Here is a 27,155-nt window from a genome sequence, read left to right on the forward strand (position 1 = left end):
TAACTGATCTTGAGAATGTTCATAAAAATTCCGATTAAAGTTGAAGGTTATTAACTCAGAAACAGAGAAAGCTGAAGAAAAAGTGACTTTTTCAGCAAATATTTCATTAACTGAACATAACCCCAGTGTTTCCACCCACTGTCACTGATCCAACTCCATGGGTTTTACTGGTGAATCAATGTTGTAGAAGATGATGGTGTTTCCATGGTAACTACGGAGCCTCTGAATGTCCAAATGGGTCATATCTGATGACCATGAAAAGACGACAGACTGTATTTACATGTATTGACAGGATTAATGCATCAACAGGTATTAAACATTTTAGATCAGTAGATGATTTTTGGTCGATGGCTGTTTAGGTCTTTGGGGGTTTATGTAGATGTGGATGATGTAACAGTACCAAGTGACAAATAAGCTCATCTGTGTGAACATTATCCCTGTTTTTTTGCTGAAATTGAAAAAAAACATATGAAACAAGTGGTGCCAGGCACAACAAACCCTGCCCTCACATGTATTGTACGTTATTTTGGCATCGATCCCGCTGATGTCATCATGTCTATGCGTGTGCTGATGTCAGCAGATCAGCTGCCTCTATATATGTGTCAAGTATGAAGTAAACTGAAACAAAATTGATGCTTTTATTGACATTTCGCCCATTATAAGCAAATGGGAGAAGAAAAAAGATTGTAAAAATTCATGAGAAATGTGAACTCTGACCTATTTTTCCTAAAATTTAATAAGATCTATTCTGGGTCACTGGCAATCTAAAAACCAAATTTTGTATGAATTCAATCAATAGTTTTGCTGCTACAGACATTTGAAATTGAGCCCATTATAAGCAAATGGAGAAAAAAAGATTGTAAAAATTAATGAAAAAAAAATTGAACTTTGACCTACTTTTCCGAAAATGTAATGAGATCTTTTCTGGGTCACTGGCAATCTATAAACCAAATTTGGTGTGAATTCAACTGATAGTTTTGCTGCTACAGACATTTGAAATTTTGCCCATTAGAAGTAAATGGGGAAAAAAAAAAAGATTGTAAATATTCATAAAAAATTTTAACTTTTACCTACATTTCCGAAAATGTAATGAGATATATTCTGGGTCACTGGAAACCTGTAAACCAAATATGGTATGAATTCAACCAACAGTTTTGTTGCTACAGACATTTGAAATTGAGCCCATTATAAGCAAATGGGGAAAAAAAGATTGTAAAAATGAATGAAAAAAAAAATTGAACTTTGACGTAATTTTCCCAAAATGTAATGAGATCTATTCTGAGTCACGGGTAATCTATAAACCAAATTTGGTCAGAATTCAATCAATAGTTTTGCTACTACAGACATTTGAAATTTGGCCCATTATAAGTAAATGGGGAAAAAAAAGATTGTAAAAATGAATAAAAAATTTGAACTTTGACCTACTTTTCTGAAAATGTAATGCGATCTATTCTGGGTCACTGGAAACCTGTAAACCAAATACGGTATGAATTCCACCACTAGTTTTGTTGCTACAGACATTTGAAATTTGGCCCATTATAACTAAATGGGAGAAGAAAAAAGATTTTAAAAATTCATAAAAAATTTGAACTTTGACCTACCTTTCCCAAAACATAATCACATCTATTCTGGGTCACTGGTAATCTATAAACTTAATTTGGTATGAATTCAACCAATAGTTTTGCTGCTAGAGTGTTAACAATCCAGTCCCACTTGATGCAGATCTTACTGTTTGTGTTATCTGTGTTCCCCTCAGAACATGCAGGAAACTTTGCTCGTCTGCTGAACCACATGAGAGACTAAACCTCCACCCCTTGTCCATAAACCTGCCTGACGTCTGCTGTTACAGGAGGCGTCTGTGATGATGCTTCAGGCAGATAAATCGCCTTCATGTGAGTTCCTGTCTGCAGTTTCCTCCAGGCAGGCGTTCAGAGCGAGGCTCGACTCCCAACCTACCACCTGAAGACGCAAACACACACCGAGGCATCTCATACAAAAAAAAAAAAAAATCAGTGGGATTTCCGGTGAAAAGGCCTGTACCCACCTCACCAGGCCTGTAAATATCAACTTTTGTAAAACCATGGGTGACAACGTTGTGATCAAACCTCTGGGGTTGGTTTTAATCGTCACAGCTCACATGGTTTTCAACGGTAAGCGCTCTTCTTCTGGTGATGTTTGAGTCTGTGGCACAATGCTTTTGTGGTTTTTGACATATAATAAGTTCCTGTTGGCAGCTTGTTGACTGATTGTCTGCATTTTTTTGTTATTTTTCTAAGTATGACCTTGATTTCCTACTGATATAAAATTACCACAGTGTTTACCTCCAACTAACTGTGCTTTTCAAGAAATCTGTTCATGCATTTGTGTCCTCCGTCATCTTCGAGGCTTCATCTTCATTAAAGTATGAGTGTTTTGACTTTTTTCTGATAGAATAATGTCCATCTTGTCCTCAACGCAACATTATATTAAGTTTGTGTGGGCGGTTGTGTTGTAACTAAAATGTTATTTGGAAGAAATATGGTAAATGTGAAGTGTTAAGTCTGAATCAGCTTGTGGAAAAACATTAATAATGAATTCTGTTTTTTTGTTTTTTTTATTTTACAATAAATGTCAAGTTATTGTTAAATAATTATTGATTTTTATTAATTTTTAAAAACTGATTTTTGGTCCCAAGGGAAAGTTGGAGAAATCAGAGAGAATTTTTAGTTGTTGTAAGTTATTTGTTAAAGATGTGAAAAGATTTAAAGCAAAAATAAGCATAAAATGACATAAAATACAAAAAAATTAAAGATCAAAATGATGTAAAAATGCACTATAATGAAAATAATGTCAGAAAAGTAAATGATGGCAGATAAAAATGACATAAACAACATGACAAAATTAAATCTACATAAAAAAAAGTGGTGACAAAATTATGTAACAGGACTTTAAAAAATGCATAAAAAACAAAGAAAAGAAAAGAAAAAGATGATGATGATGATGATGATGATGATATGATGACGAAAACTGTAAAAAAAAAAAGAAAAAAAAAGGCAAGACAAACTGTTCATAGGTAAAATGTTCATATTGGTCGATATCAATAATCATAATAAATGTCTTCTTCTTTTTTTTTTTCTTTTTTTTTTACATTTAAAAGCTTTCTTGGTTCTGATGGAAAATTGAAAAAGCAAAGTTTTTTTTGTGATTTTCAGTTATTTGCAGAGGATGCAACAAAATGAAAGTCTGGCAGACAGACAGACAGATACAGTCGCGGAAAAAATGATTAGACCACCCCTTGTTTTCTTCAATTTCTTGTTCATTTTAATGCCTGGTCCAACTAAAGGTCCATTATTTGAACAAATATAATGAAAACAACAAAAACAGCTCATAGTAGTTTAATTTCAGAGCTGATATCTATCCATTTAACATGTTTTCTTGATAAAAACCAAAATCACTTCAGTTCTTCCATCAATATCTATGGCATTGTACTGACAAAAACAGTGCTTTTATTCATTCCATGTTTTCTTTTCTGTCTGTTTCAGTCACATGACACACACAGGAGTTAGTTTTAGATTGCATAACCATTGTTTTTGATGATTTTTGATGGTCTAATAATTTTTTCCACAAATGTAGATTGATAAAAAGATGTACTTTATTTATCCCAAACTGGGAAATTACAGTGCAGCAGCAGCATGAAACGCAATAAAAAAAAAAACAATAGAATACAAGAGAAAACAAGTAAAAAAAAAAAAGCAAAACATCTGGGTAAAAATCATGATAACTGTAATACGTCCAAATAAAACTGTAATGTTCAGTGTGAGAAGGTGCAAAATGTTGAAGTTAATTGCAAAACATTTCAAACGTCAAAAACGTACAGGAGTAAAAGTTCACAAAATAACAAAATATTGAAAATGTTTGTGTTTTATTTGACAAAGTAAACAAAATCAAACCTAAAGACAATAAATGTATATGGTGGAAACAGTAGTTATCGTGATATATGGTCGTATCGTTTATCATTTAATCGTCCAGCCCAGAACGTCTAAATATTCACAGATTTCCACTGTTTTTTTTAATCTTATCTTTTTCATTTTTTTATCGTATTTACAGGTCACATCCGAGCAGAGGTTGTGGGGATCCTTGGCACCGACGTCACCCTCCAGTTTACCTTTGAGAACATCACTCAGACAGACTTCAGTCATGTCGTACTTTATGGGCCCAAACAGAATAAGATCAAGGAATGTTTGACGACTTCAGAATGTTTGAGCGTATTTGTCCTCAACCCTGGAAACCGCTCCATATCCTACCACATTCGAAACCTCAGCCACAACCACAGTCATGATTATTACGCCATCCTGGTCCTCCAAGGCGATAATCTGCCGTTCAAAGAGAGCAACAGGGTACAGCTGGTGGTCCGAGAGGAGAACCAGAGCAGCACCGGTAAGACCCCACCACAGCCACACTGGAGCACGACCATCACACTTTAACTTTACCTGAAAAACCTCACAGCCTCTCCACTGAAATTACCTGGTAAAAAACATTCCCTTAAGTCCAAACTTTCCCTGAAAAAAGTTCCTCGTAGGGGAATGGGATGGTTTAGACCAGAGGTGTCCAACTCATGTCAGTTCAGTTCCACATACAGAATAATATGATCTCCAGTGGGCCGGACCAGTAAAGTGATACAAATAATAGGATAAGAACTGATAAATAATGTCAACTCCAAATTTTTCTCTGTGTTTTTGAGTGAAAAAAGTAAAATTCCATTATGAAAATATGTACACCTACAAACCGTACTTTAACATAACATGAACAACCTGAAAATTCTTCGGGAAAAAGTGCAATGTTAACGATATTACGCTTAAGTTGATCATTTCTACATGTGCATCACAACTTACAGATTTAGTAACAGGCAGAATATTGTTAAAATTCCACATACTTCTCTTTAAGACATTTCAGATTGTTCATATTAGTTCAGGTTATTCATATTTTTTGTAAATGGATAGTCGGTAAATGTCACTTTTTTCTAATTTTGCTTTTTTTTTATACTAAAACAAAGAGGAAAATTCATACTTTTCATTATTTATAGGTTATTTTGATAATATTTTACTGGTCTGATCCACTTTAGATTGAACTGACCTAAAATGATTTCAACGTCCTTGATTATTAATCTATTCAGTGTAAGTTTTGTATTTCACAGATCCATCCCAGGGGTCGGACTGGACCCTTTGGCGGGCCGGATTTGGCCCCCGGGCCGCATGTTTGACACCTGTGGTTCAGACTTTTTAAGGGGAGGGGCTGTGTGCTGTTGCATCATTCCACACTTCCCTCCAGGTTCAGTCTAGTGGCATCTGCGTCTTTCCCACTTTCCTCTTATTCTCATTTTATAACTTTTATCTACTGTTTTCATGTTTTTCTTCTTATTTAGTCTTTTTTTCATCTTATTGTGTCTTTTCTGTGTTAGTCTTTTTGGTCTTTTTTCATTTTGCCACATTTTTTTTTAGATGATTCTAGCTGCAGAAGGCCGGAGAAATTAGAACTTCACTTATGTAAGCTCCACTTCCAGAGAAACATCACCCTAACACTCAGCCTAACCCTAAGCCTAAACCTAACCCTAAATCTAAGCCTAAACCTAAGCCTGACCCTAAACCTAACCCTAACCCCCAATTCCCTTACCCTAAGCCTAAACCTTAGCCTAAGCCTAACCCTAAAACTAACCTTAACCCTAAGCCTAAACATAAGCCTAAACCTAAACCCAAACCTAAACCTAAACCTAATTCTAAGATTAAGACCAAGCCTAAACCTAAGCCTAAACCTAAGCCTAAGCCTAAACCTAAACCTAAGCCCAGGTGGAGCTCAGGTGTTGTGAACAGAAGTGGAGGGGTGGAGCTCTACTCTCCAGCCCCCGCAGTCAGATCCTCTTGGTTTTTTTAGTGTCATTATGGAATTCTTGGGGGCGGGGCTGTGCGCGTAAGAACACTGATTGGTGGAACACACTTGCAGTGTTCCGTACTTCCACTGGTGGAAACAAAATAACCACACAGATTAGCAGGAACTCTTGTCCTCAGGTCAGTGTTTCTCAGAGTGTGGGGCTGGACCAGTGGGGTGTGCAGATCACGCAGCAGCCCAACAGGGCCGGCTCTAGCCTGTCATATTAGGGTGGGCTGGTTGAAATAACAGGTGGGACACTTGGTTGGTGTGTACAGACAATAGCAATAGTGTCCTGAAGGCTCAGTTTGAACTGCAGTCCTGACGGCACTGAACAGAGGTGGTCTGGGGGTTTATGTAAGAATAAGAATCCTTTTACTGATCCCAAAGAGGAATTCAGTTGTCGGGCAGCTCATCTGTGTTCATTTACTCTTTAATATAAAATGAAAATGATTTTAAAAGTCCTTCATGCATATTTCTTTTCATTGGATGAGCTTGGAAAATAAAAGAATGAATACTAAAAACTCATAAAATAAATTATTCTCATTGTGGTCAGAATTTATACAAACAGAAGGCAGTCTACTCTTGTTCAAACTCAGACTGAAAAGCGGCACAGATAGAACGGCCGCACAAACAACTGAAACTGGGCCAAAAGGACAAATAAAAAAACTAAATTAGATTTTTTCATATTTCACAAACAAAAAAAATCTCATTCAAATTCAATCTGAAAAGTGACAAATGACAGAGAACAACAAATCTTTCTTTTTCATCTAAAACCCTGAAATTTAGACTCAAATGTCAGTAGAACTATTTACATATAGACCATCATGACCAAATTATTCTAATAATATAATTTAGTGACACAGATCATTTGCCCCTCACTCGGTTTTTGTCCCTTCCTTGGAGCGACAGTTGACAGACTGTGTGTGTGTGTGTGTGTGTTTTTACTGGTGTTGTGTTGCCCAGTGTGTGTGTTTTATTGGTGCTGCTTTAGTCAGTGTGTGCATACTTAACGTGGTGTGCATGGCCGCCAAACCGGCCCTGCTGTTCTGCAGGAGCCAGAGATGATGCTCAGCCCAAGAGCACGTCAACAAGCCACAGATCCAGTGAAACTCCGATAGAAAGAATCGCGGTATGAAACAGAAACGCCAACAGGTGCAGCAGTGACCTGGATAGGTGCAGTAGAGACCAAGGTGGGACGTTGAACTCCCCGCAGCCCAAAAACGGACTGTGAGCTGCTGTGGGAACCAATGAAGCACTCAGGAAATACAAAACAATAATGACAACCAATCACTGATGGAATAGGGCGGGCTGTAGGCTGCCCATCCAATTCCAAATAAGAGCCAATCGTAGTGGAGTCTGTGATGTTTTTCTATTGGATAAATGTTTTCCCTTAACTTTCGACTGGGTGGGCAAGACGAACATGCCCATGCCTACCGCCGGCCTCGCAGCCCAAAGTCCTTTTAGGAAGGTCCAACATCCAAATCCAGTGCCGTGGTGATCTGTCACTTGGCCACTCTCCAAACCTACCCTCTTTTTCTTTTCACCCTCCTAAGATACTAGACTAGACAAATGTGCAACATTTCCATTTTTGCACAGTTTGTACAGTTTCCACATTGCTGTTATAAGAATATGTGCGATGTAAAACAGGCTCATTCATTCACTGATACTGTTAAAATATTGGTCTTTGTTACAAAAAATCTGTTTGTTGTTCTAAAAAAAAATACTTATTAACTGACTTAACTTTAATAATTACACATTTTAGATTTTTCTTTGATAAAGTATTGTCTGCTTGAGCTTATTGTTCCAGCAAAAAATGAAGGTGTTTTTTAGTTGCACAACAAATTATTCAAAGAAATGGTTATAATGTTGTTTCTGTCAATATAATTTATAGTTGAACCGCTCATACAATGTTGTTGCAGTTTGAGGGGTTGCTTAAAACTATTTCTTCGTCCAAACGGGGCTTGATAGGAAAAATTTGGGAACCACTGACCAGGGAAATAAATTCCTGAAAATGTTGGTGGAAAAAGTTAATCTGACCACTGACAGAAGAACTGTTGATAATATGGATCATTTCATTTCAATGGTACTGCTGAAAATGGAACGTAGTCTTGGAAGCTGACGTGTTGGAAGCAGAAAAATGATCAACAGAAGGAACTGAGTGGCTTTGACCTGGTCCATACTGTAACCTGATGATGGGTCAGAGCATCTCCACACCTGCAGGTCTTGTCGTTTGTTCCTGGTCTGCAGACGTTAGTACCGACCAAACATGGACTAAAGACGGACGTCCCAGTGTCAGGACCATCAGGGATCTGTGGGCGTTGGACAAATAAAGCAGATCCATGGAAGCAGATTATCGTGTTTGTTATTAGCTAATGTTTGTTCATTTTACTTATGACGATATTCTCTTTTTTTTTGTTCAGTTTGTTGATGATTTAGTTCATTTTGTCAAGAATGAAGTTTTTTTGTATTATGTTTTATTCATTTTGCTGTACATTTGGGTCAGTTTTTGTTCATTTTGTGGACTACATTCTTTTGCATTCATTTTGAATCACTATTTGTTGATTTTTGGTTCATTTTGTTGATCATCTGTGGGAGTTAGACAAATAAACTGATCCATGAAGGTCCACCTTTCTACCTGCAGGACTTCAGGGATCTGTCACTAAGGTCTTGGTCCAGATACCACAGCACACCTTTTCAGGTCTGGAGTGGTCTGGGCCATGGGTCAGAGCAGTGTTTGTGGAAAAAGGGGGACCTACACAGTATCAGACAGGTGCTAATAATGTTCTACTCCCATAGACACTGGGTTGGTTGATATCTGGTTGTTGTTCTTTAGATAATTTGGTTGGTACTAATCACTTTACACTAAGAATAAACAACAAGATCTGGAGATTCTCCAACCTAATGATATGTCAAAGTTGCTCAGATCTCTATTCTCAGACATTTTGCTCTTTGTAATACACTACCAGGCAAAAGTTTGGACTCACCTTCTTATTTAAATGACATGATATGGACCACAGATGGCCAACAAGTGCTCAGCATCATTTGGAACTCCTTCTAGACTTTTGGAAAACATTTCAGGTGATTACCTCATGAAGCTCATCGAGAGAATGCCAAGAATGCACAAACCAGTAATAAAAGCAAAACGTGGCTATTTTGAAGAATCTAAAATATAAAACATGCTTTGAGTTTTGTCACACCTTTTTAAACTACATAATTCCATATGTGTTTATTCATAGTTTTGATGCCTTCAGTGAGAATCTACAATGGAAATAGCCATAAAAATAAAGAAAAACCAGGTGAGTCCAAACTTTTGCCTGGTAGTGTATATCAACTTGGAGGTCTACATGTTCACTTGGTGCCTAATATTCCCACCCACTGACAGGTCCCATTATAATGACATAATCAACATTAACCCTTTGTAGTTCAGAATCAGCTTTATAGGCCGAGTATGTGAACACACACAAGGAATTTGGCTTCGGTTTTTACGATGCTCACGGCATACAATTCCAACATGAACCCAATCACATGTGGACCGAGACATAATATAGACAAACATTCGACTAGAGACAAGGACAACAATGGATTTATAATGTAATATGTACAGTCTATTAAAAATATATGTTTATGTATTTATTATTTACAGTGGCTTTTATATTGTGATATGTACAGAAAGTGCAAACTGGACTTTTTATACAGTGAGTGGATGTACAGGGTCTGTAAAAATATATGTTTATGTATTTATTATTGTAGTGCAAATAGAGTTTTTTACACAGTGCAAATTAGTCAGTTTTATACAGAGTGCAAAATCTAAGTTTGTGAGTTTGTGAACTGGAGTCGGGGGGATACTGACACTGGATGGCCCATAACATGTGAAGTCGCTCATAGAAATACTCTGAAATCTAAAATTTCCACTTTAGTGTGTAACTGGAGGACCTGACAAGACTTTATTACATTTGTGAAATTTTTAAAAATTCTTAATTGTTAAGTAGAAAATCAAGGTCAGTGAAGTTATCATATTTGGTTCCTTATCCGTAAGTGACAAAAAAATAAAAATACAAAAAGTAAAAAAAAAAACAAAAAAAAACACATGTAAGGTGAAAGGAACATGTATTTTAGAACACTAGACCATCCCTTTTAGAACATTACAACATACGTGCTGATCCAGACCCCTGTCCACATCCACAGGATCCCTTTGAATATCACCCCTTACATTAGTACCATTACTTCATCATTCCTTACATTAGTACCATTACTTCATCATTCCTTACATTAGTACCATTACTTCATCATTCCTTACATTAGTACCATTACTTCATCAGTCCTTACATTAGTACCATTACTTCATCATTCCTTACATTAGTACCATTACTTCATCAGTCCTTACATTAGTACCATTACTTCATCATTCCTTACATTAGTACCATTACTTCATCAGTCCTTACATTAGTACCATTACTTCATCAGTCCTTACATTAGTACCATTACTTCATCGTTCCTTACATTAGTACCATTACTTCATCATTCCTTACATTAGTACCATTACTTCATCAGTCCTTACATTAGTACCATTACTTCATTGTTCCTTACATTAGTACCATTACTTCATCATCCCTTACATTAGTACCATTACTTCATCAGTCCTTACATTAGTACCATTACTTCATCATTCCTTACATTAGTACCATTACTTCATCAGTCCTTACATTAGTACCATTACTTCATCATTCCTTACATTAGTACCATTACTTCATCAGTCCTTACATTAGTACCATTACTTCATCATTCCTTACATTAGTACCATTACTTCATCAGTCCTTACATTAGTACCATTACTTCATCATTCCTTACATTAGTACCATTACTTCATCAGTCCTTACATTAGTACCATTACTTCATCAGTCCTTACATTAGTACCATTACTTCATCGTTCCTTACATTAGTACCATTACTTCATCATTCCTTACATTAGTACCATTACTTCATCAGTCCTTACATTAGTACCATTACTTCATTGTTCCTTACATTAGTACCATTACTTCATCATCCCTTACATTAGTACCATTACTTCATCAGTCCTTACATTAGTACCATTACTTCATCATTCCTTACATTAGTACCATTACTTCATCGTTCCTTACATTAGTACCATTACTTCATCATCCCTTACATTAGTACCATTACTTCATCATTCCTTACATTAGTACCATTACTTCATCATCCCTTACATTAGTACCATTGCTTCATAGTTCCTTACATTAGTACCATTACTTCATTGTTCCTTACATTAGTACCATTACTTCATCATCCCTTACATTAGTACCATTGCTTCATAGTTCCTTACATTAGTACCATTACTTCATCAGTCCTTACATTAGTACCAGTACTTCATTATCCCTTACATTAGTACCATTACTTCATTGTTCCTTACATTAGTACCATTACTTCATCATCCCTTACATTAGTACCATTGCTTCATAGTTCCTTACATTAGTACCATTACTTCATTGTTCCTTACATTAGTACCATTACTTCATCAGTCCTTACATTAGTACCATTACTTCATCAGTCCTTACATTAGTACCATTACTTCATTGTTCCTTACATTAGTACCATTACTTCATCATCCCTTACATTAGTACCATTACTTCCTGGTACCTAACAGAGCAGGTCCACTCACTGGTCATGCAGAGGTGGACCTTCCAGACCCTGTAGACCACTCACTGTCCTCAATGGAACTGTTGCTGTCACTGTCTTGTAACATATGCAGAAATGACCAAAAATAGTCACTTGCCCGATAAAGGGTTAATCGCACTTTACCGTCAGTGTCAGAATGTTTGCGGCTGATGAGTGTAGATGTGAATAAACGATGGTGTTTTCAGTTTAAGTTTGTGCTTATTTACATTCAAACGCCCACCGGCTTCACTTCCATCACGGAGAAAAGCAGTTTCATCGACCAACAAAAGAGAAACACAGTCGGTATTTTCACCTGAATATTGACCTAAAACCCAGTGTGGGGGTTTTCCCTGCTCTAAAGAGCTTTTACACAGCAGATGTAAAAAAAAAAAAAAAAATTCTGTGCCACTCTGGGGAGAAAAGAGAGACCGTATTAATGTGAACAGACAGTGTTTCATTTCTGTATGTGTTTTATAATTGTGCTTTGGCTTCATGGTTGTTTTCAATGAAGTATTTTCTAACTATTTTAAAAATACTGACTAAAATTATGCTAAAATCCAACAAATAACAATGATAATAAGCCACCCTGTTATCTAAACCCTTCATAAAACACTGTTAGAATATTTCTGCGATAAGTTTCTAAATATTATACATTTATTACTGTTAAAGTTCTGGATGTTGTGGATAGTTTCAGAGATGATTCTATTTTAAAACAAGTAGAATGGTTATGGAGTGGTAACCCCACAGATGACTAAAAAACTCATTTTATTTAATTTCTTCTTGCTTACTTAATTCTTTATCTTTGCCGCATGTATCTACATAAATATCCATGGATTTGATGTTCTGATTTGATGATCTGTATGTTTCACAAATTAACAAACACATTCCTGAATTAAATATATTCATTATTATTGAATGTATCTGTAATTAATCAGAACACAGAGAGAATAATAAAACATATAATTCTATATCGGTTTATTCACAGATTTGGAAATAATCACTAAAATACTCGTGATTTTTTTCCTTGTAACAGCTCATCAGTGGGACATTTTCATATTTTGCTTGTGGAAAATTCCCTGCTTTTCAACCTCAGATGCTGTTAATTTAGTAGAACTTTCCATTCTAAAAATAGAAACAGTTATTTTTGCATTTTACAGCCTTAGTTAATGGTTATTGGACAGAAAAAACCACATTACACATAGTAACTGCTGCATTTTTACAGCTTGAACTTGAAACAAAAAGTGAAACTGGTGAATTTCACTTTTATACTATGGAATTTACTGTTTTTACTTCCAGGAACATATTACTGGGGTTACTGTATGATTATTACTTTGGTAATAATATTATATTACTACTTTATTACCTACTGTACGTACTACCAGACTATTACTGTATTAGTACTGAGCTGCAATGTTAAGTGCCATCAAAAAAAAAAAAAAAACTTTTGTTGTCATTAGGTTGAATGTAAGAAGTTAGTAACAGTTTATTTATGCAGTATTTTCCAAAGATGAAAACACAAAACATAAGAAAACGTAAAGAAAAGAAAAGAAAAGAAAATGAAGCTTATTTGTTTATAATGAAGTGAATGTTTCTCGTCTTTTGTCAGTTTTCCTCATAATTACACATAAGAAAAGCCTGATGCTTCATATTTCACAGTTATTCTGTTGGGTTTCGACACATGATTTCTGTTCCTTCACTTCATCATCTTTTTTTTTTCACACCTTGTGTCTACCACTCAACACGCTCATCACTGTTTTTGTCACATGACCCCGTTTCATACAAATGATTGGTTCCGGTTAAGAAAACACCGCTTGTTTGGCTTGTTCTATATGAAAATACTCAAGATTTGATCGTTTGTAAAAATAGAATGACGTGTGTTTGGTGGAAAGAGACATTTGGAGTACTGAAATCTGTAAAAACAAACAAACAAAAACAACACCAACAATATGGTCTGCACTTACAAAAGTTTGTGCAAATATCACTGTAATAATTTACAAAAACAGCAGAAAATGTCAGAATGTCGTACTTTGGGAGAATTTCAGCCTATTTTAAAGGACTGAGAAAATCATGGTTCTGTAATTGTTGCTAAACATGTAGTGGAAGGGATGGTTTTGAACTTTTCCTTCATTATTTTTGACTTTTTTCTTACTGCATTGCATTTATTCAGTTATAATGTACAAAATGTTTGTTGTAAGACATTCCAACTTCAAAGAGGCTTTCTAAAATATATATACAATTAATTCTAATAATGTATTAAAGCTGTATCTGAAGTCACAGAGACAACAGAAATACAGTCGCGGAAAACATTATTAGACCATCAAAAGTCGTCAAAAACAATGGTTCTGCAATCCAGTCCTAACTCCTGTGTGTATCATGTGACTGAAACAGACAGAAAAGAAAACACGGAATGTCTAAAAGCACTGTTTTTGTCAGTACAATGACATAGATATTGATGGAAGAACTGAAGTGATTTTGTTTGTTATCAAGAAAACCTGTTAAATGGATAGATATCAGCTCTGAAATTAAACTACTATGAGCTGTTTTTGTTGTTCTCATTATATTTGTCCAAATAAATGGACCTTTAGTTGGACCAGGCATTAAAATGAACAAGAAACTGAAGAAAACAAAGGGTGGTCTAATCATTTTTTCCACAACTGTATCTGTCTGTCTGCCAGACTTTCATTTTGTTGCATCTTCTCCAAATAATTAAAAAACACAAAAAACACTTAGCTTTTTCAATTTTCCATCAGAACCAAGAAAACTTTTAAACGTAAAAAAAAAACAACAAAGAAAGACATTTATTATAATTATTGACATCAACCAACATGAATATTTTACTTATGAACAGTTTGTCACAACTTGCTTTTATTTTATTTAGTTATTTATTTATTTTACAGTTTTCATCATCATCAGCATCATCATTTTCTTTTTTTTTTTTTTTTTTCGCATTATTTCAATCCTGTTACATATTTTTGTCACCACTTTTTATGTAGATTTAATTTTGTTATGTTGTTTATATCATTTTTATCTGCCACCATTTACTTTTCTGACAGTATTTTCATTATAGTGCATTTTTACATCATTTTGATCTTTAATTTTTTTCTATTTTATGCCATTTTATGCTTATTTTTGCTTTAAATCTTTTCACATCTTTAACAAATAGCTTAAAACTACTAATAATTCTCTCTGATTTCTCCAACTTTCACTTGGGACCAAAAATCAGCTTTTAAAAATTAATATAAATTTAGAAATATTTGACAATGACCTGACATTTATTGTAAAAACAAAAAAAAAAAAAAAAAAAAAAAGTGCCTAACAGTGCCTAAAAGCACTGTTTTTGCCATAGATATTGATGGAAGAACTGAAGTGATTTTGGTTTTTATCAAGAAAACATGTTAAATGGATAGATATCAGCTCTGAAATTAAACTACTATGAGCTTTTTTTTGTTATCATTATATTTGTCCAAATAAATGGACCTTTTGTTGGACCAGGCATTAAAATGAACAAGAAATTGAAGAAAACAAAGGGTGGTCTAATAATTTTTTCTGCAATTGTATCTGTCTGTGTCTGTCGGCCAGACTTGCATTTTGTTGCATCTTTTGCAAATCATCTTTTGAAAACCACAAAAAACACTTAGCTTTTTCAATTTTCCATCAGAACCAAGAAAACTTTTAAACATAAAAAAAAAAGACATTATAATTATTGACGTCGACCAACATGAATATTTTACTTATGAACAGTTTGCTACAACTTGCTTTTATTTATTTATTTTACAGTTTTCATCATCATCATCATCATCATTTTCTTTTTTTTTCCACATTATTTCAATTGTTACATATTTTTGTCACCACTTTTTATGTAGATTTAATTTTGTCATGTTGTTTATATCATTTTTATCTGCCACCATTTACTTTTCTGACATTATTTTCATTATAGTGCATTTTTACATCATTTTGATCTTTAACTTTTTTGTATTTTATGCTTATTTTTGCTTTAAATCTTTTCACATCTTTAACAAATAACTTACAACTGCTAATAATTCTCTCTGATTTCTCCAACTTTCACTTGGGACCGAAAATCAGCTTTTAAAAATTAATAAAATTCTAGAAATATTTGACAATGACTTGACATCTTTTGTAAAAAAAAAAAACAAAAAAAAAACACAAGTGCCTAACAGTGTTTAAAAGCACTGTTTTTGCCATAGATACTGATGGAAGAACTGAAGCGATTCTGGTTTTTATCAAGAAAACATGTTAAATGGACAGATATCAGCTCTGAAATTAAACTACTATGAGCTTTTTTTTGTTATCATTATATTTGTCCAAATAAATGGACCTTTTGTTGGACCAGGCATTAAAATGAACAAGAAATTGAAGAAAACAAAGGGTGGTCTAATCATTTTTTCTGCAATTGTATCTGTCTGTGTCTGTCGGCCAGACTTGCATTTTGTTGCATCTTTTGCAAATCATCTTTTGAAAACCACAAAAAACACTTAGCTTTTTCAATTTTCCATCAGAACCAAGAAAACTTTTAAACATAAAAAAAAAAGACATTATAATTATTGACGTCGACCAACATGAATATTTTACTTATGAACAGTTTGCTACAACTTGCTTTTATTTATTTATTTTACAGTTTTCATCATCATCATCATCATCATCATCATTTTCATTTTTTTTTCCACATTATTTCAGTTGTTACATATTTTTGTCACCACTTTTTATGTAGATTTAATTTTGTCATGTTGTTTATATCATTTTTATCTGCCACCATTTACTTTTCTGACATTATTTTCATTATAGTGCATTTTTACATCATTTTGATCTTTAACTTTTTTGTATTTTATGCTTATTTTTGCTTTAAATCTTTTCACATCTTTAACAAATAACTTACAACTGCTAATAATTCTCTCTGATTTCTCCAACTTTCACTTGGGACCGAAAATCAGCTTTTAAAAATTAATAAAATTCTAGAAATATTTGGCAATGACTTGACATTTTTTGTAAAAAAAAAAAAAAAAAAAAAAAAAAAAAAAAACACAAGTGCCTAACAGTGTTTAAAAGCACTGTTTTTGCCATAGATACTGATGGAAGAACTGAAGCGATTCTGGTTTTTATCAAGAAAACAAGGACAATGGATAGGTATCAGCTCTGAAATTAAACTCTAATGAGCTTTTTTTGTTGTTATCATTATGTTTGTCCAAATAAATGTACCTTTTGTTGGACCAGGCATTAAAATGAACAAGAAATTGAAGAAAACAACAAAACAACAAATAATTTTTTCCACAACTGTATCTGTCTGTCTGTCGGCCAAACTTTCATTTTGTTGCATCTTTTGCAAATAATTAAAAACCACAAAAAACACTTAGCTCTTTCAATTTTCCATCAGAACCACGAAAACTTTTAAATGTGGAAAAAAAAAGACATTTATTATAATTATTGACATCGACCAACATGAATATTTTACTTATGAACAGTTTGTCACGACTTGCTTTTATTTAATTTAATTAATTAATTAATTAATTTATTTATTTTGACAGTTTTCATCGTCATCATTTTTTTTTTTTTTTTTACATTATTTCAATCGTTACATATTTTTGTCACCACTTTTTATGTAGATTTAATTTTGTCATGTTACATTTACATTTATGCATTTGGCAGACGCTTTTTTCCAAAACGACTTACAGGGGGAAACCAATCAAATCACTCAATCAATCAAATTTTATTTCTATAAAATTTGAACAAAATGAACAAGAAATGGAAGAAAACAAGGGGTGGTCTAATCATTTTTTCTGCGACTGTATATCATTCAGTACAATAGCCGTCTTTTGACCTATTCCTTTCTTTTCTCTGTGAAAAGTGTGATGAATTAAAACCAGTCGATGAGGAAATTCTTCTTTCACTACAGAGACATGTGTATAATTTCAGACTACGCTTTGACTCCTACAGTTCCTCCAGGCCCGACACTCAGCACAACAAAGGAAGGGAGTGGAAGTTCCAGTAGCGTCTCCCCTCACCTTGTCATCGTCCTCGCAGTTTCACCTGTTCTCCTGCTGGTGGCCATGCTTCCTTGGCTGATCTGGAGCCTGGTGAGAACCAAAGGTGAGCGGGTTTATCAAAATACAACCACTTCATTTGCAGGTTTAATTTCTTAGCGTCTGTGTCTTTTAAATATCTGCCGCTCTAGTTGTTTATAATGAATTCAAGCCTTAAAATCTAAGCATCTTTTATGTTTTATCTTCCACTGATGAATCAACACATGTCCTTCGCATCGTTTACAAGTGAACAAAGTCAGGATGAGTTGAATTATTCTTATTGTGTGGAAAAAAAAATGTGCAATTGTGGTTAGATGCTCAAAAATGCAAACCAGACAGAAGTTTCACATCCTTTTGATACATGTGATGATTCATAGCCTCCTCCAACCCATGCACATGTAACTCTACCTACTACGACTGAGGGATGGGTGGAAAAAAAAAAAAAAAAAATAGCACTCAAATTATTTGTTCACCATTACAAATGCACTTTCACTTCTTAGACAAACCCCCCTCGACCTAGTTTGACAAAGAACATCGCCTGTGAAATATCTGACAGCCCCCTCAACCAAAGAAACCACATTGATAATTTCCCGACCGTGTAAACAAAAGCAGGCGTTTGCTGACTTCGCACATGTCCACAAAATGCACTGGTTTAGTAGTGTCGACAAAGAAAAGAAACAACTCAGCAAAACGGCAGATGATGGAGATAAGTCGTCTACACAACAGTTTGGTGGCAACGACAGCAAAAAGTAGATCAGTGGTTATTCGATGACACAGTAGGGTTTAGACCACTGATGCATTCATTTACCTAAAAAGTCACTCATAAGCTAAAAAAAAAAACATTGGTTTTCTCATTGAACTTGTGTTAGTAGTCAACTTCTGCCCTCAGCTACTACTGAACATGTGCTTTTATTCATATTGTAGCATGGATAGGGGATCGGTAGGACCTCTGTCATTTATCAAACTCCATGGGTTTTACTGGTGAGTCAGTCCGTGCGTTTCCATGACAACTTTTATTCCTGGTTCAGATGCTCATGCAAACACCTTATTCCAGTTGAAAAAGAAAAGTGCGGATTAAATTTAAACCTGATTAAAATCACTGGTTTAATCCCCTTTTGAATGCGCTCTAAATTCTTCCTGGACATGTAAACCCTTTGTTCCGTTTGGACTTTATTCCTTCCATTCTGCACATGCTCAGTGTCTTGTCCTGTGGCGATGACGCACACATTTTGCGCTGGTGGAAGAATATGCACTGCAGTCTAGTCTTCCCAAAGCGTTCCAGTGGAATATTCTGATGGGATCTACCAGCCTGGAAAACCCTGAAGGAACAGTTCAACACCTGTTTTTATTAATTCATTTGTCATGAACTAATGAGTTCCAGAAGTGGGCTAAACAGTTTGCACTGCAGTGCACCGATTGACTTGTTCTCACAGCCCTTCCGTTAGCTTAGCTTAGCCTAGCTTAGCATAATGGCTTCATTCCTCTGGTCAGACGTAGCCAGGCTTTTAGAGGTGATTTGTAGTATTTTATGAGTGATTTTGGTAAATTCAGTTCCCCCTAATCATTCCTTTAGTCCGCTGGGGTCAATATGATCACAAACTGAGGCTCAAATCATGGTCATGTGACTTACTGCAGGAAGAAAATCTGGGCAAATAAAAACTAATGCAAAGTGAAAACGCTAAAGCAAAGCTAATTTAGCGCATGCATCCCTTCAACAAAAAGATTTTCCAACTTCCATCAACACAACAGTCCCAAGATTGTATGAGTGCAGTAAGTCGCAGATCTAAAGAAATACTTACAGAGAATTGGATTTCACAAAATCACTGACAAAAGACGGCAAATCACCTTTAAAAAACTGGCTACGTGTGACCATGGAAATGCAGTGACTATGCTAAGCTAAGCTAACAGAAAGGCTAAGCTAACAGAAGGGCTGTGAGAACCGAATAAACGTTTCTCATGTAAACCTTTATTCAGGTTTAACATTTCCATGGAAACAGAAGAGAAAATACTTTAGTTCCAAATTAATTTCTTCTGGAAAAAGAAAACGGATTTAAAAAACATCATGTAACTGTACCCAGTGACAGTGTTTCCATGGTAACTACAGAGCCTCTGAACATCCAAAAGGGTCATATTTGATGACCATGAAAACATGATAAACTGTATTTTACACCATTTACATGTAATAATAGGATTAGTGGATCAGCAGGTGTTAAATGTTTTAGATCAGTAGATTCTTTTGGTTGGTTTGGTCTTTATGGGTTAATTTTACTAAATATCTCTGTCCACACCACTAACTATAATAATAATATTAATAATAATAATAATAATAATAATAATAATAATAATAATAATAATAGAATCGATTTATATAGCCCTTTTCTATGAATGCATACTCAAAGCGCGTACAGTGGATCCATTATTCAGTCGCTCTCACATCCTCCCTCTGGTGGTGGTAAACTACACCTGCATCCACAGCTGTCCTGGGGCAGACTGACGGGCCCCTCCCACCACCACTAAACATTCATACACATTCATACCCCAGTGTGAGTAGCAGCACTGGCGGTAAGGAGGGTGAAGTGTCTTGCCCAAGGACACAACAGCACATGGACAGAGCTGGATTCAAACCGCCAACCCTTCGGTTATTGGACGACCTGCTCTACCATCTGAGCCATGGTCACCCCTAACTGGTGGAAAGTCTGAGCCTGTCCATATTTGTTGTTGTCCAACCTGTGGATGCTGTGGGTAATAGTGGACGTATCAGACACAGAGGCTTTCATCTGTCATGTAAGTGTAGTTCAGTTGGAAACTTGTGTTACTTTAAGTGTTGGGTGTGGATGTGTATTCTTTACATGATGTGGATTTGTTCATAACACTGGCCTGGTCTGGCCTGGCCTGGTCTGGTCCGGTCCGTCTCCCAAAGGTATCAGCTCTGACCTCCATCTACTGCAGGTCATACATTGATTTATATACTTGGATTTGATGTTTCAGGTGCAGCTTCATCACACAAACACACAACAGACACAAACAGAATGTGGTGAGACGCCACCGATTACACTGGTCTACAATTTTTTAGAAATGATTTGCTTCAGACATTAAATGTGCTAAATGTTATGTATTTTAATAAGATTAATTGGAAAATAAATGACAAAAGTGCCGGTTTGCTGATGTTTTCAAGGTATATGATACAGTGTTATTCCACATATATATTGGTTTATGTACATTTATATAATAGTTTTATAAATCTTCCACTAAATAGAAGCTGTAAAGTGAATGTATTCTAATGTGCAGACAGTGTTTTGAAGTAGATCTTGTAGCTCTGAGACAAATATTCCTTTGGAGTCAAACCCATTCTCTCGTTAATTCTTGAATTTCACATTTTGACCCAAGGCTGTATCTTGGAAAGTTCAGCCAACCAGCATTTTTGACTGGATTTTTCTTGATCAGTGACTCTCATGTGGTAAAATTTCATTACTTTTATTCTGGAAGCATTTTCCTTGTAGACCAGTGTTACTAATCTCTATGTTTTCCATTAACCTGTTTAACCCTGACCATATTCAGGGGAAAAATGCCTAAACAGACATACCCAAAGTAAATGAAGAATTACTTCACAGTAATAAGGTTCATATGGATGTTCTTGGTGTCTGTGGACATTTACAGACCTGACAATCTATTCCCATTGTCTAAAATATTGTATCTATTACTATGCCTGAGTAAACTGGAACAAACTAAAAGAGAAATTAGAAGTTTTTATCCTTGCCTGTTTTTTTTCAGCTGGATTGACGATGATTTGCATAAGTTAATTGTTCGTCCATCCATCCATTATCTTCCGCTTATCCGGGGCCGGGTCACGGGGGTAACAGTCTAAGCAGGGATGCCCAGACTTCCCTCTCCCCAGACACCTCTTCCAGCTCTTCCGGGGGGACCCCGAGGCGTTCCCGGGCCAGCCGAGAGACAAAGTCTCTCCAACATGTCCTGGGTCTTCCCCGAGGTCTCCTCCCGGTGGGACATGCCTGGAACACCTCCCCAGGGAGGTGTCCAGGAGGCATCCGAAACAGATGCCCGAGCCACCTCAGCTGGCCCCTCTCGACGCGGAGGAGCAGCGGCTCTACTCCGTTCGTTATTAATGGTTCGTGTCGGAGATTTTTAATAGCATATATTTCACCCCACAAAGATTAAAAATCATGTTTGAACTTTAAAGTTTGCACTAAAATACACTTTTGATGTACTTTAATTAACATTAGGGTCTAAACTTTGAGCAAAAGTTGAAAAAAACATCCATTGTCCTGATTTATTATATTTTTATAGTAGATGAATATTAATATAATTTTTTTCGGCCCGCGGGCTAAAGAGGTTTAAAAAAAAAAAAAGTTTAGAAGAATGTTTTTTGCAGCTTAAAGTGCTGTTTATGTGTGGACAAGAGGAACAAGCACAGAGAAAAACATCCTCAATGTCAATGAGTTATTCTCAAAGGATAAACCAGGTTAAAATGTAATACCATTCATGCCTGCTCCCATTGAGTTACATGAAACTCCTCTCCTTAGATACTCAGTCAATATTCAGTTTTGCAGGACTCATGCTGCTCTCATCTGGTCCATCCTTGAACGCTTCCTCCATTAACCCATAAAGACCCAAGTAACCATCAGGGACCAAAAAACATCTACTGATCTAAAATTTATAATACCCGTTGATCCACTAATGCTATCAGTCAGTGTCAATAATTGGTGTAAAATACAGTTTGTCGTCTTTTCATGGTCGTCAGATATGACCCATTTGGACGTTCAGAGGCTCCATAGTTACCATGGAAACACTGTCATCTTCTACAACAGGGCTGTCAAACTCATTTTAGTTCAGTTCCACATTCAGCCCAATTTGATCTGCAGTGGGCCGAACCAGTCAAATAAGTAACAGTGATTAAAGTAAAATTATATTATGATCAGGTTTACATCTGCAAAGTTTCCTTAAAAATCTGAATAACGTGAACAACTTGAACTGTCTTAAGAAAAACAAGTGCAATTTTAACAATAGTCTGCCTCAGTTTATCAGTTTATCATTTACACATGTGCATTACAATCACACAAAACATTTAGTAACAGGCAGAATATTGGTCAAATTGCATTTACTTTTCTTCAGACATTTCCGTTTGTTCATATTTGTTCAGGTTATTCACGTTTTTTGTAAAAGTATACTTTGGTAATGTAAACATTTTCATGTAATTTTACTTTTTTACACCAAAAAAACAAATAGAAAATGTGGGGTTGTCATTATTTGTAGGTTATAATGATAATATTTTACTGGTTCTGACCCACTTGAAATCTAATTGGACTGTGTGTGTCTGTATGTGGAAGCTGAATTAAAATGATTTTGACACCACTGATTGTTAATATCTTTAGCGTATTTTTGAATTTCACAAATCCATACCGCGGGGGCCGGACTGGACCCTTTGGCGGGCTGGATTTGGCCCCCGGGATGCATGATTGACACCTGGTTTGTACAACATTGATTCACCAGTAAAACCCATGGAGTTGGACCAATGACAGTGGATGGACACACTGGGTTTATGTTCAGTTATTGATATATTTTACCAAAAAAGTCACTTTTTCTTCAGTTTCCTCTGATTCTGATATAATAACCCTCAACTCTAATCTGAGCTTTAATGAACATCGGCATGATCAGTAAATTAAATATAGGAAAATACCTGATGTTCACTAAAAAACAAAACACAACACAGAATACAGAGGGTTATGTCAAAATAAATTGCAATAAATCACTTAGGAAAAGTTAAATATAGAAAAAAAAATCTTTTTGGAAATGCCACAAAACTAACACGGGGTCTTTATGAGTTAATAAATATTGTGGCGTGTTTGCTGCATTGCATTGTGGGTACTGGGTATATTGCTTGATTATGTGCTATTTTTATGTGCAGGGGCTTGGCAGGGTTGTGGAATTAGTGTGAATTTGGGGTTAATGTGTGTATGGCAAATGTTTATCGGCTTTTTTGTTTGTCTTTTATTTTTGTTGAGGCGCACCATAAGTGAACGACGTAGGCTGAAAAATGCCTTACCTGTTCATCTGTTTTTAATAGTGTTTTGTCCACTGTGGAACCTCGTTTTAGTCAAAGGAAAAGCACATCCTGTGGTTTTGAAAGTTCATTATGATACCTTCCTGCTACTCCTCAAACCTCACGACAACATTATGGTGAATAGAAGCTTTAACGTCTGCACAGTCTGACTTTCAGAGCTTGTGTTTATTGAATGGAATAGATCTTTATCTGACAGACACCTCAACTGTAGTTGTGTTATAATAATAATATTAGATGTGAAATTATTACTTTTTCTCCCATTGCCCCACCCCTTTTGTCCAAATATGGTTACTTCTGGCCCCAAAGAGTGACAATAAAAACAAAAACTCCTACCTAAAGTTAAGTCTACATTGCCTATGGTTGTTCTTTTTAACCACTGCGTGATTATTACATATTTTATGAGAACAAAATGAAACTTTTCACCCACAGACATAAGTTATTAGAGTTGATTTACTAAAGAAATACAACAAATTTCATCTAATTCTAAATTTATGACCATGCTAACATAAACTAACCTTCAAAATATATGTTCAGCATTAAAAATACTGCATGTATGTTTGACTTTAATGTTTTTTTTTTTACAGATACACAACAACAACAACAGCAAACAACAACAACAACAACACAGGTGAGAGCGTGTGTGAAGATGCAGAATAAATATCTTAACGTCTGCAGGATGTTGTGATCTTCACTCCGACTGTCTCTGCAGGAATCAAATGAGACGTGTCACCCAGCGCCTGCTTCCTCGCTTATCTACAGCGTCCTGGACTTTCCAAAAAGACCTCAGACAGTTACGACGGTTAATCCAACTGATACAGAGTACGCTGACGTGAGCTGCCTGCCCGAAAAGACACGGGTGTGACGCATCAGTGTGTGTTGAAACCAGCAGGACTTTGTTTTTTGTTTTTTTTTTTCTTAAACACGATGTACTGTGTGTAAAAAAAAAAAAAAAAAGTCTCCTAGCACTTTCTCGCTTTTCAGCTTCTTGCAATAAACTCAGCTTTTCACCGGATGGAAACTAGATGAGCCGAGGTTGAAGCCTGAAGGTCTGGGGTCGCAGGTATGTGGGCGTTTCTTTGCTTTTTGGAAAATAACCCACGTTCCAGTCACAAATCAGCTCTTTGATCTGGTTTTTTTGGTGTTTCCTTTAGCTCTATCTGACTCAACAAACCACTTAAAAAGACCCAAAGAACAGTAAATTGGTCCATAAACACACCGTCTGTGGACTTACTCCCTGTTTTTGCAGAAGTGAAACAGTGTTACTTGGTTGACAATGGTAAGAGTGATTAAAATGCATTTGATAACTTAATTAAATACATTTTATCAGACAAGTCAGTTCACACAGGCTAAAAATTTTGATTTTAGTAAACATTTCACAAGACTAATAAACCCTGTATTTTAGATTAATGTACATTTCTTACATTCAAACCAATAGTTTTAAAACATTTTAATCATTTCTAGAAAAAAAAAACATCCTCTCAATAATATTAAATGTTGGTTTTTATTTTGATCTGAGTTTATTGTTCACTTAGCTCATTAAATCAAAAAACTAAACCAAGTGAGACATTAAAATGAGTAAAATAACCCCAATATCACTTTTTCCCTTCAGATAAAACTAGACTCTACTGTTACAGATTCTTTTTCAGATTATTCTAAGTCCTTTAAGGTTCAAGTCATTTGTATTTTTCTCTTAAGTCTCTTTTTATCTGTTTATTCATCACGGTTTCAATTCACCTCAGTTCACATCATTTCCTCTGTTTATTGATGTTAATGAACTGGAGTGGTTTTCACTTTATGTAACATACAGTTCTGTGTGAAAGTTTTATTCCACGTTTATCTTTATTGTTATTTCAGGGTTGAAATGACCATACATATTTATTTGTCATTCTCTTTTCTTTAAATACAACAAGAAAATGCAGGAAATATGTGCACAGCCTAAAAAAAACTCAAAACAAATCTTGCATGTGTTGAACGAAACCTGGTATAAAACATCAGAAAATTAATGCCATAAATCTCATATTGTCTGAACACAAGGGTTAAAGACATGTTAAGTGCAAAGGGAGGTCACATTAATATCACTTTGGTTTATAAAAGCTGTTTTTAACCTGAAATTTTTGCTTTTCCTGCTGTTCATACTTCACATATATCAGATTGGATCTAAATACAGAGACAAATGCATATGTGTGGACATTAAAACTTCACTAAACCAACAAATATAATGTTGGTTGGACTTTTACACTGTACTGTATGAGGTTAAACCCTGAATGAACAAAAAAATTTGGCAGAGCAGGTTCATAAATACCAGATAAAAACAAGAAACTGTACAGAAAATCCATCTTGCATCATAATAACTGACTTCTTTTCCATTCTGAAGTCAATAGGAAAGTATTAAAAATATACTTTCACTAACAACATCTATTTTGCACATTTGGCTACAGTTAAAAAGTTTGATCCTGAATTAAAAAAAGCCAAAAATGATTATACCAAGGAGAGAATAAGCAGGATGTCGAGTCATTTGCATTTTGCATGTTCTCCTTGTTTTCATTTTTACTTTAACAGTTTCATTTGATAACACTTCTCTGAGTTAGCATCAGCACAAGTATAAGTGAAAACAGAAACTGAAATACTTAGTTTTTTTGTTACATTACATTGAATCTGAGTGAATTTTAGTTTATGTAATAAATGAAGCAGCTCAGAAAAGTTCAACCCTGAATAAGAAAAAGTTGTTTAGAGTAATGAAAGTTTTTACCAAATCATTTCATGTTTATTTATCGCAGTTTCATTTCACTGTGTTTCTTCCATTTGTTCACATTAACATCAACACAAGTGAAAAAAAAAAATTCAACTCTAAGATGCATTTTATCCTAAAACAATGAATTTAAGTGAGTTTTAGTACATGACAAATGTAACCGATGTGAAAAAAGCAAACATAATCTACAACTATTGCAGAGCAGGCTCATAAATACCTGATAAAACAAGAAACCTTAGTGCAGATTAGTTCAAATACATCTTTCCATTTCTGGTCTTATAAATATTACAGATATAATTCTCACAAACGTAGGTCTTCGGAAACATTTTTTAGTCTTTAACCTGATCAAGTAGATGCAGATTGTATCAAATCCTCTCAGTTTCAGCTCATTTACATGTTCTCTTTTCATCAGATTATTTATCACAGTTTCATTTCACATCATGTTCTTTTTTTTCTTTTTAATCACTTTTTACATAAACATCAGTGACTAAACAGAGAGAGATGTGTTTCCAGCTCCACAGTAGTGTATGTTTACGCATCTCAGGTGTGGTTTTTCCACGGAGGAAGTCGGACTGTCACACCAACGACCAGCTGACACTATCTCACTGCCATTTTCCACATCAAACGTCTGAAGTTCTCTACAACCGGTGCTTATTGATGGTTTTTATTACAGATAGAGCAGATAAGGTGCTGATTTTCTTCTCAGTGCAGCTCA

The 27,155-nt window shown here is 35.2% G+C and overlaps 1 protein-coding gene across 1 annotated transcript; it reads left to right on the plus strand.

The window, feature by feature from the left end:
- The first annotated feature begins 1,929 nt into the window (after window positions 1-1,929).
- On the plus strand, window positions 1,930-24,626 carry LOC115418242 (uncharacterized). The gene is made up of 5 exons (XM_030132642.1): window positions 1,930-2,150; window positions 4,087-4,416; window positions 17,527-17,679; window positions 24,276-24,319; window positions 24,401-24,626. Exons 1-5 carry the CDS (start codon window positions 2,081-2,083, stop codon window positions 24,551-24,553), a joined length of 750 nt encoding a protein of 249 aa, XP_029988502.1. The 5' UTR covers window positions 1,930-2,080; the 3' UTR covers window positions 24,554-24,626.
- Window positions 24,627-27,155: the final 2,529 nt, after the last annotated feature.

This window comes from Sphaeramia orbicularis, chromosome 4 (genome assembly GCF_902148855.1).
Source record: "Sphaeramia orbicularis chromosome 4, fSphaOr1.1, whole genome shotgun sequence".
In the NCBI taxonomy this organism is placed as follows: Eukaryota; Metazoa; Chordata; class Actinopteri; order Kurtiformes; family Apogonidae; genus Sphaeramia; species Sphaeramia orbicularis.

Coding starts and splice junctions, on each gene's coding strand:
- LOC115418242 (XM_030132642.1), top strand. CDS start 2,081: ATGGGTGACAACGTTGTGATCAAACCTCTGGGGTTGGTTTTAATCGTC. Junction 4,417..17,526: donor GGAGAACCAGAGCAGCACCG/GTAAGACCCCAC, acceptor TGACTCCTACAG/TTCCTCCAGGCCCGACACTC. Junction 17,680..24,275: donor GAGCCTGGTGAGAACCAAAG/GTGAGCGGGTTT, acceptor TTTTTTTTACAG/ATACACAACAACAACAACAG.